The 17,500-nt window shown below is 43.1% G+C and overlaps 1 protein-coding gene across 1 annotated transcript in view; it reads right to left on the bottom strand.

Annotated features, from left to right (window-relative positions):
• Window positions 1-17,500, bottom strand: part of LOC127916474 (catenin delta-2-like) — a 660,130-nt gene that overhangs the window by 181,253 nt on the left and 461,377 nt on the right. The window contains exon 14 of the mRNA XM_052498259.1: window positions 1,247-1,460. Coding sequence (XP_052354219.1) covers window positions 1,247-1,460 — 214 coding nt within the window. The remainder of the gene's footprint in view (window positions 1-1,246; window positions 1,461-17,500) is intronic.

Below are 17,500 nucleotides of genomic sequence, written 5' to 3'. Positions count from 1 at the left end.
AAAACGTGGACAATGAGGGTCTGAGAATTAAGATGGAATGCTGAAAAGGAGTGACTTGAACTCACTAAACCTGTTATCTTTTCAAATGGTTTTCTATTGTATAGCTATGTTATCTGGCTACTGAATATGCCTGGACTCAGGAAACATGAAACTATTGGAAAGTCATCACAGTCTTCTGGAATGTAGACGTGTCAGTGTGTTATGTGTGCGTAAGTGCGAGCGTCTGTGCGTGTGTACCCTTAGTCCTACTCCTCCTCTGTTCCTCTGGTGATGTAGAGGTTAACCCAGGCCCTGCAGCCCCCAGCAGCACTCCCATTCCCCAGGCACTCTCATTTGTTGACTTCTCTTTCTAAAATGATCTGCCGAAATTGTTGCAGCCCCTTTCTAAGTATATATCAATGATGTCGCTCTTGCTGCTGGTGATTCTCTTATCCACCTCTATGCAGACAACACCATTCTGTATACATCTGGCCCTTCTTTAGACACTCTGTTAAACTTCTTGTGGGCCGGTGGCAGTAGTCGGTATTTCGGATGACTGACGTGCCCAAAGTAACATGCCTATTACTCAGGCCCAGAAGCTAGGATATGCATACAATTGGGAATATCAAAGGAATACCTCCCAGATTGCAGTTCCTAGAGCTTCCAGTAGATGTCAACAGTCTTTAGAAAGAGTTTCAGGCTTGTTTTTTGAAAAATCCAAAAAATGATTTTTTTAAATGTAGCTGGGACCCTTTCGATTGCAAAAAGAGGAAGATCTTCAAAGGTAAGTGATTTATTTTATCGCTATTTCTGACTTTCTAAACCCCTCTGCTTGTTTGGAAAATGTTTAATGCTTTTGTATGCGGGGCTCTGTCCTCAGATAATCACATAGTTTGCATGGTAAAGCCTTTTTGAAATCTGACAAAGAGGCTGGATTAACAAGAAGTTAAGCTTTTAAATGATGTAGGACACTTGAATTTTTATGAATGTTTAATATTACGATTTTGTATTTTGAATTTGACGCACTCCGATTTCACCAGGTGTTGTCGAATTTGGTCCCGCTAGAGGGGTTTATGCAGTAAGAGGTTAACAAACCTCCAAAAAAGCTTCAATGCCACACAACACTCCTTCCATGGCCTGCAACTGCTTTTAAATGCTAGTAAAACCAAATGCATGCTCATTTCAAAGTTGAAATGTAGAACATGTTCTCAACTGGCCTACCTGGTTAAATATAGGTGAAATATATCTATATATTTTTTAAATGTACCTGTGACCAGTTCTCTTATCTCCACGTCTCCAGTCTTGCGTAGCAGGCGGACCAGGGCAGGTATGCCCCCACAGTTCTTCAGGGTGATCTTGTTGTCGTCGTTGGCCTTGCCGTAGACCAGGTTCCTCAGGGCTCCACAGGCACTACGGTGGACCTCACTCATACGGTGGTCCAACAGGTCTACCAGCAGCTGGATCCCACCTTGACGACGAATCTGACAGAGAGATGGAGAGAAAGAAATTGCGGAGAAAAGGGTGAGTAACGTTGCCTGGGATTTTAAAGACGTGTTGGCTCTACCAAGCAAACGCGTTGGCTTTAGCTCAGTGGCCATTTTTTTAAAAACATTTTAGTGGATGCTCTTATCCAGAGCAACTTACAGGAACAATTAAGGTTAAGTGCCTTGCACAAGGGCACATCAGATTTTTTCACCTGCTTGACTCGGGAACTTGAATCAGCGACCTTTCAGTTACTGGCTCAAAGCTCTTAACCTCTAGGCTAATGCAATGTTGAGGCACAAAGCTTTGTGACTTTGAGGAAAAATCGTTTGGGGTAAAAAATAGCAGCATACCAATTAAATCAATCTGTACTTACTGTAAATGACATCTCTAAATGTACAGTACAATGTAGTCATGTACACTAAGTGATTTCCTGGAACAAAACAGTTTCAAGTTTCAGCTGTTTTTCCAGTAGCCTGGCGTTCCAGGTGTTACAATAACCAGGTTTCCACCAATATTTTTACACGAGTAAAGCACATGCCGGATACAAAATGTCACGGCTGGCCTTATGGAAACAGCAAATTTGTCGGTAAACTTTCCAAATGTCAACAAAACAAAATATGCTTGACAAAGTTGGGATCTTTTTGTGTCTGTAAAATTAATGATGAAATAAATGGCGGTGGAAACGCATTTATGAGCAAATATTGATATAACAACTATCATATGGAAGTGAACTTGGAGTCACCCGATGAGATGTTGTGTGGTCCTCCCACCATGACTTGAGAAACCGTGCAGTTTATTGCTGGGTGGTGAAAGTGCACAGTGATGACCTTGATTCTTCTTTCCAATAAATATCAGTTTTTATTCTGGTGACATGATGACCGATGCTTGGCTGCCTTTTGACAAGTTAAAATAATCTCACTTGTCCATAATCATCTCATTATATAGGCTATACCCGCACTCTGTCTGCCAGCTGTTGGCGAGAATGCACATGCCAATACCAGAGTGGGCACATTCACATTCACTATACAACGCAATGTTTTTTCTGACAAAAGCATCAGTCGAGATGAAAATGCGATGTAAATGTGTCTTATTTATCGATACTAGAGAATTTAGCAACAACAATGATTTTTATGTTCACTATGTCGTCACATACAGCCTTTAATCTGCAACAAGTCCATTTGATGGAAACACATGTCTGGTGGAAAATGCACATATTGTTTTTATGCTGATTTTAAAATATTCAGATGAAAAACTTTCACCAATTGGAAACCTAGCTAATCATAACCTTCCCCTGCTGGTGTTTCAGACATAGCCACTGTTTCACTACAGGGACCTTCTAGAACCCTCAGGCGGCCAATGAGTAGAGAGAAAGGAGGGTTCCAAACAATCATCAGGGAGTTCTAATGATCATAGAACTCCGCAGAGGTCCACGGGAGGTCATTAACAACCAACTGGTAAATATTTGGAGCTGTGTGTATGTGTGTGATGCAAATGTGTGTGTGAGTGTGAGTGTGTGTGTGTATGTGCGTGTGCGAGGGTGTGTGTCAGATCCTAGATGCCCTGCAAGACATCCATTTATAAATAGTATTCCTATTTCCTGCTATAAAGAGCTGCTGGCCCAGATCACAAATTACTTTATCCTGTAAGACTTAGCTCTGTGTTTGACCTCAACCTTCTACACACAAACCTTAGATAGCATCACCACACAGAGGGAGAGAGGGTGAGGGAGAGAGCGTGCGAGCGAGAGAGATAAGGTAGAAAGGGGAAAAGGGAGAATGGGTGTGATTGAGAGGGGAGTAAGATAGGGTGAGGTAGGGGGATTGCAAAACGGAAGAGAAGGGGAGAGAGAGAGAGAGAGAGAGAGAGAGAGAGAGAGAGAGAGAGACAGAAAGAGGGGCAGAGAGAGAGACTGATGAAGAGGAGAGAGAGAGAAAGAGGAGAGAGAGAGAGACTGATGGAGAGGAGAGATGGAGAGAGACTGAGAGAGAAGAGAGAGAGAGAGAGAGAGAGAGGAGAGGAGAGAGAGAGAGAGAGAGAGAGAGAGAGAGGAGAGAGAGAGAGAGAGAGAGAGAGAGAGAGAGAGAGAGAGAGAGAGAGAGAGAGAGAGAGACTGATGGAGAGGAGAGAGAGAGAAAGAGAGAGAGAGACTGATGGAGAGGAGAGCGAGAGACTGATGGAGAGGAGAGAGAGAGAGAGAGAGAGAGAGAGAGAGAGAGAGAGAGAGAGAGAGAGAGACTGATGGAGAGGAGAGACGGAGAGAGAGAGAGAGACTGATGGAGAGGAGAGAGAGAGAGAGAGAGAGAGAGAGAGAGAGAGAGAGAGAGAGAGAGAGAGAGAGAGAGACAGACAGACAGACAGAGAAGTCAGGATCAGATGAGCTCCTGCATTTTTCAGCATTTTCTTTAAAAAAGATAGGTTAGGAGTTAGATAAACTTGGATTTTTTGTCAGGAACACATACTGGATTCTACCCTCTACAACATAACCCCCACTTCAAATCAAAACTTAAAACCTACAACCTGATTTTGGACGGAATTACGGAATCACCTGGAAGGTCCACAACTACCAAGATTTATTTATCTATACAGCAAATTCTCTGGAAAGCAACAGAAACCTAAAAACACCATCCAACCTGGAACTGAGTGAGTAATGTTTTGTCTGAAACTATATTTTAAAAGCCAAAAGCCAAGAAGAAAAATGCACAACATTACTTTATAAGGACTGAATTCTAACATAATTCTGCCAAGCTTGATACAGCTTCAACTAGCACCGGCGTGTCAAGTGAGAGGTGTCAAAGCCCATTAGCCCAGCAATGGCAGGAGAGTCACACAGTCTACCCCAACCAAATGGAGAGACCTTAGAGGCTCCCTCCCTCTGTTCAGAGGTAATTAAAATACAGTACCCTTTGCATGTAAATAATGAGAAGTCAAGAAAAGATTACAAAATGAAGCTCCTTATGGAAAATCAAGAGACACTTTTTGCTGACTATTACAAAAATGGGAACATCAGCAACCTTATCTTCCACACAAACCATCCCCTGGCATGGCACAGTGCTATATTAGCACACTACCCCTCTGTTACAAGAGGGGGGATTAACGAGGGTTGGAAACTCAGAATACTTGATAACGAGGACTCTGAGTCAAGTAATATAAATATCTATAAGTCCGGAACAGTAATGGCACAGGGTAACCCCAAACAGTTTCAGCTGGACTTTCACCTAATCAAATAATTAGCCCAGCAGGAGAAGCTCTCCCTTGATAAAGATACCCCCACACCGAGCAGGTCAGACCAGACCTCTTCATTATGTAACCCCACAGACGAGCAACCCCAGCGGAGAGTCAACCTCCCAGCACAGATTACCACTCCCTCATTGAAATTAAGGACAAATTCACCCAGCTGGAGATAAGGCAGGTGGAGCTGGAACAGCAGGTGATTACACTTCAGTCAGCACAGACCCAGACAACAGTCCAGCACAACAACAGCCCCTTAACCAGACCCGGAGATCTGGAGGTGGACAGAGACATATCTGCACTTTGGACAGTGGTGAGACAAATACAACAGGAGAACGAGGAGCAGAACAGAGCACTAGAGGAGAGTGTCAGACTGCTGGTGGAGGAGAGGTTGAGGGGGATGGAGGAGAGGGTGAGGGGGATGGAGGAGAGGTTGAGGGGACGGCGTGCGACAGAGAACAACCCACTAGAGAGGTGGCCACCCCCACAGAGAAGCCAGCAGAACAGCCCACCTCAGCCCCCAACAAAAGTCTCGACACCACAGCAGAACAGTCCACACCAGACCCTAACCATAGAGTCAACATCACAGCAGAACAGACAAATGAAGAACCCCAAGCCCAGCGGCTCTCACCCCCTCTGAGCACCCCCTGTCAGACTGTCTGATAGCCCTTCTGACAACCCCCACACCCACTGAGGACAAACACAAGACACAGATTGTACTACTTATGGACTCAAATGGGAAATATATAGAAGGAAAAAAACTTTTTCCCAAACACAGTGTGTCTAAACTCTGGTGTCCAAACACCCAGCGCGCCCTCGACCTTCTGTCTGAGGCCAAACTAGGCTCACCCAGCCACATAATAATACACACAGGCACAAACGACCTGAGAGCACAGCAAGAAAGAGTGGCCACAGCACTGAAGGGAGTGATCTCCACCCTGCTACCACGAAAAGACTTCCACCCTGCCACAATACAGCGGGTAAACGCAAGTATTTCCCGTGACTGTGCCTCAAAGCCTCTATGACCAGGTCCACCTCTACAAGGCAGCAGTGCCCACCTTGCCCGAACTCTAAAGGACATCGCTCTCAAACGTATCCCCAACACTTCACACAGGAGCAACAGATCAATAGACACCCCACCCAGACCAGCGAGACACCTTCCCAGACCTGCAGGACCCTCCCCTGGACCTACACATAGAGGACCCACGCCAAGAGGAATTACATCCAGACCACCGCACACCCAGACACATCCACACCCCCCACCCCAACCAATCAACACCCCCCACGTCAACCATGCCCACACCCCATTTAGGCCCCCTCAGATCAGACCTATGCCACTCCTGCCCACCCCATGCACCCCACCCCGCAAAGAGTGCCTCAACATGGAAGCCACACATACGCCCAGGTAGTGAGCGGGCAAACAGTCCAACCCCCACTCACACTCGCCCAGGCCAATGGCATGTACCAGATGCTCAGCAGGCTCTGCTCACACTTACTGGCCTGAGGCCAAACCACGACCAATAACATTGACACTCTATGGAACAAAAGCATTCACTATATCATCCTGGAATATCCAAGGCCTGAGGTCATCTGCCTTTGGCCTGAAGAGCAGAAACCCGGACTTCACCAAAGAAATCGGTAATACAGACATTGTCATCCTGCAAGAAACCTGGTATAGAGGAGACAGACCCACTGGTTGCCCTCTAGGTTACAGAGAGCTGGTAGTCCCATCCACCAAACTACCAGGTGTGAAACAGGGAAGGGACTCAGGGGGTATGTTAATTTGGTATAGAGCAGACCTAACTCACTCCATTAAATTAATCAAAACAGGAACATTCTACATTTGGCTAGAAATTCAAAAGGAAATTATCAGAGAAAATGTCCTCATGTGTGGTACCTATATCCCCTCAATATAATCCCCATACTTTAATGAAGACAGCTTGGGGGGAAATCAATCATTTCCAGGCCCAGGGACATGTACTAGTCTGTGGTGACCTAAATGCCAGAACTGGACAAGAACCTGACACCCTCAGCACACAGGGGGACAAACACCTGCCTGGAGGTGACAGCATTCCCTCCCCCATATGCCCCCCTAGGCACAACTATGACAACATAACCAACAAAAATGAGTCACAACTCCTGCAGCTCTGTCGCACGCTGGGTATGTACATAGTCAATGGTAGGCTTCAAGGGGACTCCTACGGTAGGTACACCTATAGTTCATCTCTTGGCAGTAGTACTGTAGACTACTTTATCACTGACCTCAACTCAGAGTCTCTCAGAGCATTCACAGTCAGCCCCCTATCAGACCACAGCAAAATCACAGTCTACTTAAACAGAGCAATACTCAATCATGAGGCATCAAAGCCAAAGGAACTGAGTAACATTAAGAAATGCTATAGATGGAAGGAATGCAGTTTGGAAACCTACCAAAAAACAATTAGGCAACAACAAATTCAATCCCCTTTAGACAATTTCCTGGGTAAAACGTTCCACTGTAATAGTGAAGGTGTAAACTTAGCAGTAGAAAATCTTAACAGTATATTTGACCTTTCAGCCTCCCTATCAAATCTAAAAATCTCAAATAGAAAACCGAAGAAAATTAACAACAATGACAAATGGTTTGATGAAGAATGCAAAAATCTAAGAAAGAAATTGAGAAACCTGTCCAACCAAAAACAAAGAGACCCGGAAAACCTGAGTCTACGTCTTCACTATGGTCAGTCACTAAAACAATACAGAAATACACTACGGAAAAAGAAGGAACAGCATGTCAGAAATCAGCTCAATGTCATTGAAGAATCCATAGACTCTAACCACTTCTGGGAAAATTGGAAAACACTAAACAAACAACAACACGAAGAACTATCTATCCAAAATGGAGATGTATGGGTAAACCACTTCTCCAATCTTTTTGGCTCTATAACGAAGAATAAAGAGCAAAAACATATACATGATCAAATACAGATCTTAGAATCAACTATTAAAGACTACCAGAACCCACTGGATTCTCCAATTACATTGAATGAGTTACAGGACAAAATAAAAACCCTCCAACCCAAAAAAAAAAAGGCCTGTGGTGTTGTGGCATCTTCCCCAATATTTGGAACCAAGGACTGATCACCCCAATCCACAAAAATGGAGACAAATTTGACCCCAATAACTACCGTGGAATATGCGTCAACAGTAACCTTGGGAAAATCCTCTGCATTATCATTAACAGCAGACTCGTACACTTCCTCAATGAAAACAATGTACTGAGCAAATGTCAAATTGGCTTTTTTTATCAAATTACCGTACAACATACCATGTATTCACCCTGCACACTTTAATTGACAACCAAACAAACCAAAACAAAGTCTTCTCATGCTTTGTTGATTTCAAAAAAACCTTTGACTCAATTTGGCATGAGGGTCTGCTATACAAACTGATGGAAAGTGGTGTTGGGGTAAAACATACGACATCATAAAATCCATGTACACAAACAACAAGTGTGCGGTTAAAATTGGCAAAAAACACACACATTTCTTCACACAGGGTCATGGGGTTAGACAGGGATGCAGCTTAAGCCCCACCCTCTTCAACATATATATCAACGAACTGGCGCGGGCACTAGAAAAGTCTGCAGCACCCGGCCTCACCCTACTAGAATCCGAAGTCAAATGTCTACTGTTTGCTGATGATCTGGTACTTCTGTCACCAACCAAGGAGGGCCTACAGCAGCACCTAGATCTTATGCACAGATTCTGTCAGACCTGGGCCCTGACAGTAAACCTCAGTAAGACCAAAATAATGGTGTTCCAAAAAGGTCCAGTCACCAGGACCACAAATACAAATTCCATCTAGACACTGTTGCCCTAGAGCACACAAAAACTATACATACCTTGGCATAAGCATCAGCGCCACAGGTAACTTCCACAAAGCTGTGAACGATCTGAGAGACAAGGCAAGAAGGGCATTCTATGCCATCAAAAGGAACATAAATTTCAACATACCAATTAGGATTTGGCTAAAAATACTTGAATCAGTCATAGAGCCTATTTCCCTTTATGGTTGTGAGGTCTGGGGTCCGCTCAGCAACCAAGACTTCACAAAATGGGACAAACACCAAATTGAGACTCTGCACGCAGAATTCTGCAAAAATATCCTCCGTGTACAACGTAGAACACCAAATAATGCATGCAGAGCAGAATTAGGCCGATACTCAGTAATTATCAAAATCCAGAAAAGAGCTGTTAAATTCTATAACCACCTAAAAGGAAGCGATTCCCAAACCTTCCACAACAAAGCCATCACCTACAGAGAGATGAACCTGGAGAAGAGTCCCTAAGCAAGCTGGTCCTGGGGCTCTGTTCACAAACACACCCTACAGAGTCCCAGGACAGCAGCACAATTAGACCCAACCAAATCATGAGAAAACAAAAAGATAATTACTTGACACATTGGAAAGAATTAACAAAAAAACAGAGCAAACTAGAATGCTATTTGGCCCTACACAGCGAGTACACAGCGGCAGAATACCTGACCACTGTGACTGACCCAAAATTAAGGAAAGCTTTGACTATGTACAGACTCAGCGAGCATAGCCTTGCTATTGAGAAAGGCCGCCATAGGCAGACATGGCTCTCAAGAGAAGACAGGCTATGTGCTCACTGCCCACAAAATGAGGTGGAAACTGAGCTGCACTTCCTAACCTCCTGCCCAATGTATGACCATATAGAGACATATTTCCCTCAGATTACACAGATCCACAAAGAATTCGAAAACAAATCCAATTTTGAAAAACTCCCATATCTACTGGGTGAAATTTCACAGTGTGCCATCAAAGCAGCAAGATTTGTGACCTGTTGCCACGAGAAAAGGGCAACCAGTGAAGAACACGCACCATTGTAAATACAACCCATATCTATGCTTATTTATTTTATCTTGTGTCCTTTACCATTTGTACATTGTTAAAACACTGTATATATATATAATATGACATTTGTAATGTCTTTATTGCTTTGAAACTTCTGTATGTGTGATGTCTACTGTTAATTTTTATTGTTTATTTCACTGTATATATTATCTACCTCACTTGCTTTGGCAATGTTAACACATGTTTCCCATGCCAATAAAGCCCTTGAATTGAATTGAATTGAATTGAGAGAGAGACTGATGGAGAGGAGAGAGAGAGAACAGATATATATATATATATTTATTTATATATATAGAGAGAGTTAGATATATCTATATATATATAGAGAGAGAGATATAGAGTTAGATATAGATATATACATATATATATATAGAGAGGTAGAGAGTTAGAGAGATATAGAGTTAGATATATATATATATATATATATATATATAGAGAGAGAGAGAGAGTTAGATATAGATATATATATATAGAGAGAGATATCGAGTTAGATATATATATATATATATATATATATATATATATATATATATATATATATATATATATATATATATATATAGAGAGAGAGAGAGAGAGAGAGAGAGAGAGATAGAGAGTGATATAGAGTTAGATATAGATATGTATATATATATATGGAGAGAGAGATATAGAGTTAGATATAGATATATATAGAGAGAGGGCAGATATATATATATATATATATATATATATATATATATATATATATATATATAGAGAGAGAGGAGGCGGACAGGGAGAGAGAGAGAGAGAGATAGAGTTAGAGTTAGATATAGATACATTGTCACGCCTTGGTCTTAGTATTTTGTGTTTTCTTTAATTGTTTGTTCAGGCCAGGGTGTGACATGGGGTTATTGTATTGTCGTATTGGGGTTTTTGTAGGCATTTTGTAGGCATTTGTAGGCTCTGACTGCATGGAGCAGTCAGAGCTGTCAATCTGAATGAAGCAGCCAGAGCTGTCAGTCTGCATGTTCCTGTCTCTGTGTAGTGTTCACCAGATAGGCTGTATTAGGTTTCACGTTCCGTTTGTTGTTTTTGTACCTTTCAGTTATTTTCATGTATCGCTATTCTTTCATTAAAGACATGAGTAACCACCACGCTGCATTTCGGTCCGACTCTCTTTCAACAAACGAAGAACGCCGTTACAGAATCACCCACCACACACGGACCGAGCAGCGTGTTAACAGGCAGTGACAGCATGAGCAGCGAAGGGAGGGCGTTATGGACAGCAGAGGTATGGAGTATACTACGAGGGAAGAAATAGACAGGTGGGCGGTCGACCCAGAGAGAGTGCCGGAGCCCGCCTGGGATTCGCTGGAGCAGTGTGAAGAGGGCTATAGGAGAATGGAGTCGAAGAGAAAGACACGGCAGCGACAGCATGAGCAGCGAAAGGAGGATGAATTATTCGGAGAATGGACATGGGAAGACGTGTTGGATGGCAAAGGTTGTTACACTTGGGAGGAGATACTGGCCGGAAGAGATCGCCTCCCATGGGGACAGGTGGAGGCACTAAGGAGAGCAGAGGCAGCCGGAGATAGGAGCCGATGATACGAGGGAACACGGTTGGCAAGGAAGCCCGAAAAGCAGCCCCCAATTTTTCTTTTTGGGGGGCTTACAGGAGTATGGCTATGCAAGGTAGGAGACCTGCGCAAACTCCCTGTGCTTACCGGGGGCTAGAGAGACCGGGCAGGCACCGTGTTATGCGATGGAGCGCACGGTGTTTCCAGTGCGGGTGCATAGCCCGGTGCGGTTCATACCAGCCCTTCGTATTGGCCGGGCTAGAGTGGGCATCGAGCCAGGTAAGGTTGGGCAGGCTCGGTGCTCAAGAGCTCCAGTGCGCCTACACGGTCCGGTCTATCCAGAGCCACCTCCACACACCAGTCCTCCGGTTGCAGCTCCCAGGACCAGGCTTCCTGTGCGTGTCCTCGGCCCAGTATCACCAGTGGCAGCACCACGCATCAGGCCTACAGTGCGCCTCGCCTCTCCTGTGCTGTCGGAGTCTCCTGTCTGTTCAGCGCTATCAGAGCCTTCCTCCTCTACAGCGCTGCTGGAGTCTCCCTGCATGTTCAGCGCTATCAGAGCCTTCCTCCTCTACAGCGCTGCCGGAGCCTCCTGCCTGTTCGGAGCAGCCAGAGCTGTCAGTCTGCATGAAGCAGCCAGAGCTGTCAGTCTGCATGAAGCAGCCAGAGCTGTCAGTCTGCATAAAGCAGCCAGAGCTGTCAGTCTGTATGCGGCAGCCAGAGCTGTCAGCCTGCATGGAGCAGTCAGAGCTGTCAGTCTGTATGAAGCAGTCAGAGCTGTCAGTCTGTATGAAGCAGCCAGAGCTGTCAGTCTGTATGAAGCAGCCAGAGCTGTCAGTCTGCCTGAAGCAGCCAGAGCTGTCAGTCTGCAAAGAGCTGCCAGTCTGCATAGAGCAGCTAGATCCGCCAGTCAGCCATGATCTTCTAGATCTGCCAGTCAACCAGATTCTTCCAGATCTGCTAGTCAACCAGAATCTTCCAGATCTGCTAGTCAACCAGAATCTTCCAGATCCGCCAGCCCGCCAGGATCTACCGGAGCCTACTACCTGCCTGAGCTTCATCTCAGTACTGGGCTTCCTCTCAGTACTGGGCTTCCTCTCAGTACTGGGCTTTCTCTCAGTTCCGGGCTGCCCCTCAGTCCCGGGCTGCCCCCTCAGTTCCGGGCTGCCCCTCAGTCCCGAGCTGCCCCTCAGTCCCGAGCTGCCCCTCAGTCACGAGCTGCTCCTCAGTTCAGTGGAGTTCTGGGTGAGGACTATTAGGCCATGGTCGGCGGCGAGGGTGGATTATCCCAGGACGCGAAGGGGAGGAACTAGGACATTAATGGAGTGGGGTCCACGTCCCGAGCCGGAACCGCCACCATGGACAGACGCCCACCCGGACCCTCCCTATGGTTTTGAGGTGCGTCCGGGAGTCCGCACCTTAGGGGGGTTCTGTCACGCCTTGGTCTTAGTATTTTGTGTTTTCTTTAATTATTTGTTCAGGCCAGGGTGTGCCATGGGGTTATTGTATTGTCATATTGGGTTTTTGTAGGCATTGGGATTGTGGTTGATTAGGGGTGTGTCTAGTATAGGCTTGGCTGTCTGAGGCGGTTCTCAATCAGAGTCAGGTGATTCTTGTTGTCTCTGATGGGGAACCGTATTTAGGTAGCCTGGGTTTCACTTTGTATTTCGTGGGTGATTGTTCCTGTCTCTGTGTAGTGTTCACCAGATAGGCTGCATTAGGTTTCACGTTCCGTTTGTTGTTTTTATATCTTTCAGTTATTTTCATGTATCGCTATTCTTTCATTAAAGACATGAGTAACCACCACGCTGCATTTCGGTCCGACTCTCTTTCAACAAACGAAGAACGCCGTTACATATATATATATATATATAGAGAGAGAGAGAGATAGAGTTAGATAAAGATATATATATATATAGAGAGAGATAGAGTTAGATAAAGATATATATATAGAGAGAGGGCGGACAGGGAGAGAGAGAGAGAGACAGAGTTAGATATATATATATATATATAGAGAGAGATAGAGTTAGATATAGATATATATATATATATATATAGAGAGAGATAGAGTTAGATAAAGATATATATATATATAGAGAGAGATAGAGTTAGATAAAGATATATATATATAGAGAGAGATAGAGTTAGATAAAGATATATATATATATAGAGAGAGAGATAGAGTTATATATATATATATATATATATATATAGAGAGGGCGGACAGGGAGAGAGAGAGAGAGAGAGAGAGAGAGAGAGAGAGATAGAGTTAGATAGATATATATATATATATATATATATATATATATATAGAGAGATAGAGTTAGATATAGATATATATATATATATATAGAGAGAGAGAGATAGAGTTAGATATAGATATATATATATAGAGAGAGATAGAGTTAGATAAAGATATATATATAGAGAGAGATAGTTAGATAAAGATATATATATATATATAGAGAGATAGAGTTAGATAAAGATATATATATATATATAGAGAGAGATAGAGTTAGACATAGATATATATATATATATAGAGAGAGGGCGGACAGGGAGAGAGAGAGAGAGAGAGAGAGAGAGAGAGAGAGAGATAGAGTTAGATATAGATATAGATATATATATATATATATATAGAGAGATAGAGTTAGATATAGATATATATATATATATATAGAGAGAGAGAGATAGAGTTAGATATAGATATATATATATAGAGAGAGATAGAGTTAGATAAAGATATATATATAGAGAGAGATAGTTAGATAAAGATATATATATATATATAGAGAGAGAGATAGAGTTAGATAAAGATATATATATATATAGAGAGATAGAGTTAGACATAGATATATATATATATATAGAGAGAGGGCGGACAGGGAGAGAGAGAGAGAGAGAGAGAGAGAGAGAGAGAGAGAGAGAGAGAGAGAGAGAGAGAGAGAGAGAGAGAGAGAGAGAGTTAGAGTTAGATATATATATATATATATATATATATATAGAGAGAGAGGGCGGACAGGGAGAGAGAGAGAGAGAGTTAGATAAAGAAATATATATAGAGAGAGGGAGATAGAGTTAGATATAGATATATATATAGAGAGAGAGAGGGGCGGACAGGAGAGAGAGAGATAGTTAGATATAGATATATATATATATATAGAGAGGGAGATAGAGTTAGATATAGATATATATATATAGAGAGAGGGAGATAGAGTTAGATATAGATATATATATATATAGAGAGAGAGGGCGGACAGGGAGAGAGAGAGAGAGAGAGAGAGAGAGATAGTTAGATAGATATAGATATATATATATATAGAGAGAGGGAGATAGAGTTAGATATAGATATATATATAGAGAGAGAGGGCGGACAGGGAAAGGTTAGGAAAGCTGTTTGATGACACTGCAGAGGTTTATCGCTCCACACTAGGCTGGTGGTAAATAAATGTCAGTAATCTGTTCAATTAAACCGGATGAACCCTGAACTGAATACTAAACAGACCCACTGATACTCTAAAACACTTCTGCTCCACCACCAGTGATGTTTTGTCACTGGCCTACACACTGGGGTTTTAGGCTGGGTTTCTGTACAGCACTTTGAGATATCAGCTGATGTACGAAGGGCTATATAAATACATTTGATTTGTTTGATTTGAAAATCCCATCATGTCAAAGTGGAATTTAGTTGTTAGATTTGTTTTTACAAATGACTTAACTAAAAGCTGAAATGTCTTGAGTGAATAAGTATTCAACCCCTTTGTTATGGTAAACCTAAATGAGTTCAGGAGTAACAATGTGCCTCACAAAATCATACAATAAGATGCATGGACTCACTCTGTGTGCCATAATAGTGGTAAACATCATTTTTTTAGGTCCCTCAGTCGAGAAGTACAATTCAAGCACAGATTCAATCACAAAGACCAGGGAGGTTTTCCAATGCCTCGCTAAGAAGGGTACCTATTGGTAGATAGCTGAAATAAAAAGCAGACACTGAATATCCCTTACACCCTACAAAGATACAGGCATCTTTCCTAACTCAGTGTATCAATACACCCAGTCACTACAAAGATACAGGGATCTTTCCTAACTCAGTGTATCAATACACCCAGTCACTACAAAGATACAGGCATCTTTCCTAACTCAGTGTATCAATACACCCAGTCACTACAAAGATACAGGCATCTTTCCTAACTCAGTGTATCAATACACCCAGTCACTACAAAGATACAGGCATCTTTCCTAACTCAGTGTATCAATACACCCAGTCACTACAAAAATACAGGCATCTTTCCTAACTCAGTCGCCAGGGAGGAAGGAAACCGCTCAGCAATTTCACCATGAGGCCAATGGTGATTTTAAAACAGTTACAGAGTTTAATGGCTGTGATGGGAGAATACTGAGGATAGATCAACAACATTGTAGTTACTCCACAATAGCTAACTATATGATAGAGTGAAAAGAAGGAAGCCTGTACAGAAAACAGTCATGCTGTTAGCAATAAGGCACTAAAGTAATAGTGAAAAACATTTGGTAAAGAAATTAATGTTTTGTCCTGAATATAATGCATTTTGTCTGGGGCAAATCCAACAATATGTCACTGAGTACCACTGTTCACATTTTCATGGCTGGTGGTGGCTGCATCATATTATGGGTATACTTGTCATTGGCAAACACTCAGGAGTTATTTAGGATAAAAAGCAACGGAATAGAGCTAAGCAAAATCTTAAAAGATAACCTGGTTCAGTCTGCTTTCCAACAGAAATTGGGAGATAAATTCCCCTTTCAGCAGTGACAATAATGGGAATAAACACATCATGGCGCTAACAGAGATGGTTGCCTCGCTTCACGTTCTTAGGAAACTATGGATTATTTTGTTTTTTTTAATGTATTATTTCTAACATTGTTACCCCAGGAAATGTTCAGTCTTATTACATACATACTTTCCAACATTACAACCAGGAATACAACTTTCCCAAAGCAGATCCTCTCTTCAGACCACCACACAGGACAATGGATCTAATCTCAGCAGCTGACCGAAAACAATGGCGACGCAGAAGGGGCAGACGGAGCGGTCTTCTGGTCAAGCTTTGTAAAAGGGCACATTGCTCACAGCTCCCGAGTATACTACTCGCCAATGTCTCTTGACAACAAGGTAGATGAAATTCGAGCAGTGGTTGTCTTCCAAAGAGACATCAGAGATTGTAACATTCTCTGTTTCACAGAAGCATGGCTTTCTTGGGATATGTTGTCAGAATCAGTCCAGCCACCGTGCTTCTCCGTGCTTCACGATGACAGAGATAAACATCTCTCTGGGAAGAGGAAGGGCGGGGGTGTATGCTTTATGATTAACAACTCATGGTGCGATCATAACAACACACAGGAACTCAAGTCCTTCTGCTCACCCGATCTAGAATTCCTTAAAATCAAATGCCGGCCATTCTACCTACCAAGAGAATTCTCGTCAGTTATAGTCACAGCTGTGGACCCCCCCCTCCCACTCAAGCGAACACCAAGATGGCCCTCAAGGTATTTCACTCGACTCTATGTAAACTGGAAACTATATACCCGGAGGCTGCATTTATTGTAGCAGGGGATTTCAAAATAAGCAAATTTGAGATCAATGTTACCTAGATTTTAGCAGCATATTGATTACACGACACGTAGGGCTAATACTCTCGACCACTGCTACACTACTCTCCGCCATGCATACAAAGCCCTCCCCTGCCCTCCCTTCGGCAAATCCGACCACGATGCCATCTTGCTCGTCCCGGCTAATAGGCAGAAACTCAAACATTCAACGCTGATCTGACCAATCGGAAGCCACGCTCCAAGATTGTTTTGATCATGTGGACTGGAATATGTTCTAGTCAGCCTCAGAGAACGACATTGACATACGCTGACTCGGTGAGTATGTTTATAAATAAGTGCATTGGCGATGTCGTACCCACTGTGACTATTAAAACCTACCCTAACCAGAAACCGTGGATGGATGGCAGCATTCGCGAAAAACTGAAAGCGCAATCCACCGCATATAACCATGGAAAGAGGTCTGGTGATATGGCTCAATATAAACAGTGTAGTTAGTCCCTCTGCAAGGCAATCAAGCAAAATTCTGGCACAGGGACAAGGTGGTATCACAATTCAAAGGCTCAGTAACGAGATGTATGTGGCAGGGTCTACAGGAAATCACGGACTACAAAAACAAAAACAGCCACGTCACGGATACCAACGTCACGCTTCCAGACAAGTGAAACACCTTCTTTGCCCGCTTTGAGGATAATACAGTGCCACCGTCGTGGCTCGCTATCAAAGACTGCGTACCCCCCTTTCCTTCTCAGTGGCCGAC

The sequence above is a fragment of the Oncorhynchus keta genome, chromosome 4 (genome assembly GCF_023373465.1).
Source record: "Oncorhynchus keta strain PuntledgeMale-10-30-2019 chromosome 4, Oket_V2, whole genome shotgun sequence".
NCBI classification, from domain to species: Eukaryota; Metazoa; Chordata; class Actinopteri; order Salmoniformes; family Salmonidae; genus Oncorhynchus; species Oncorhynchus keta.
This window is presented reverse-complemented; position numbering and strand designations above follow the sequence as displayed.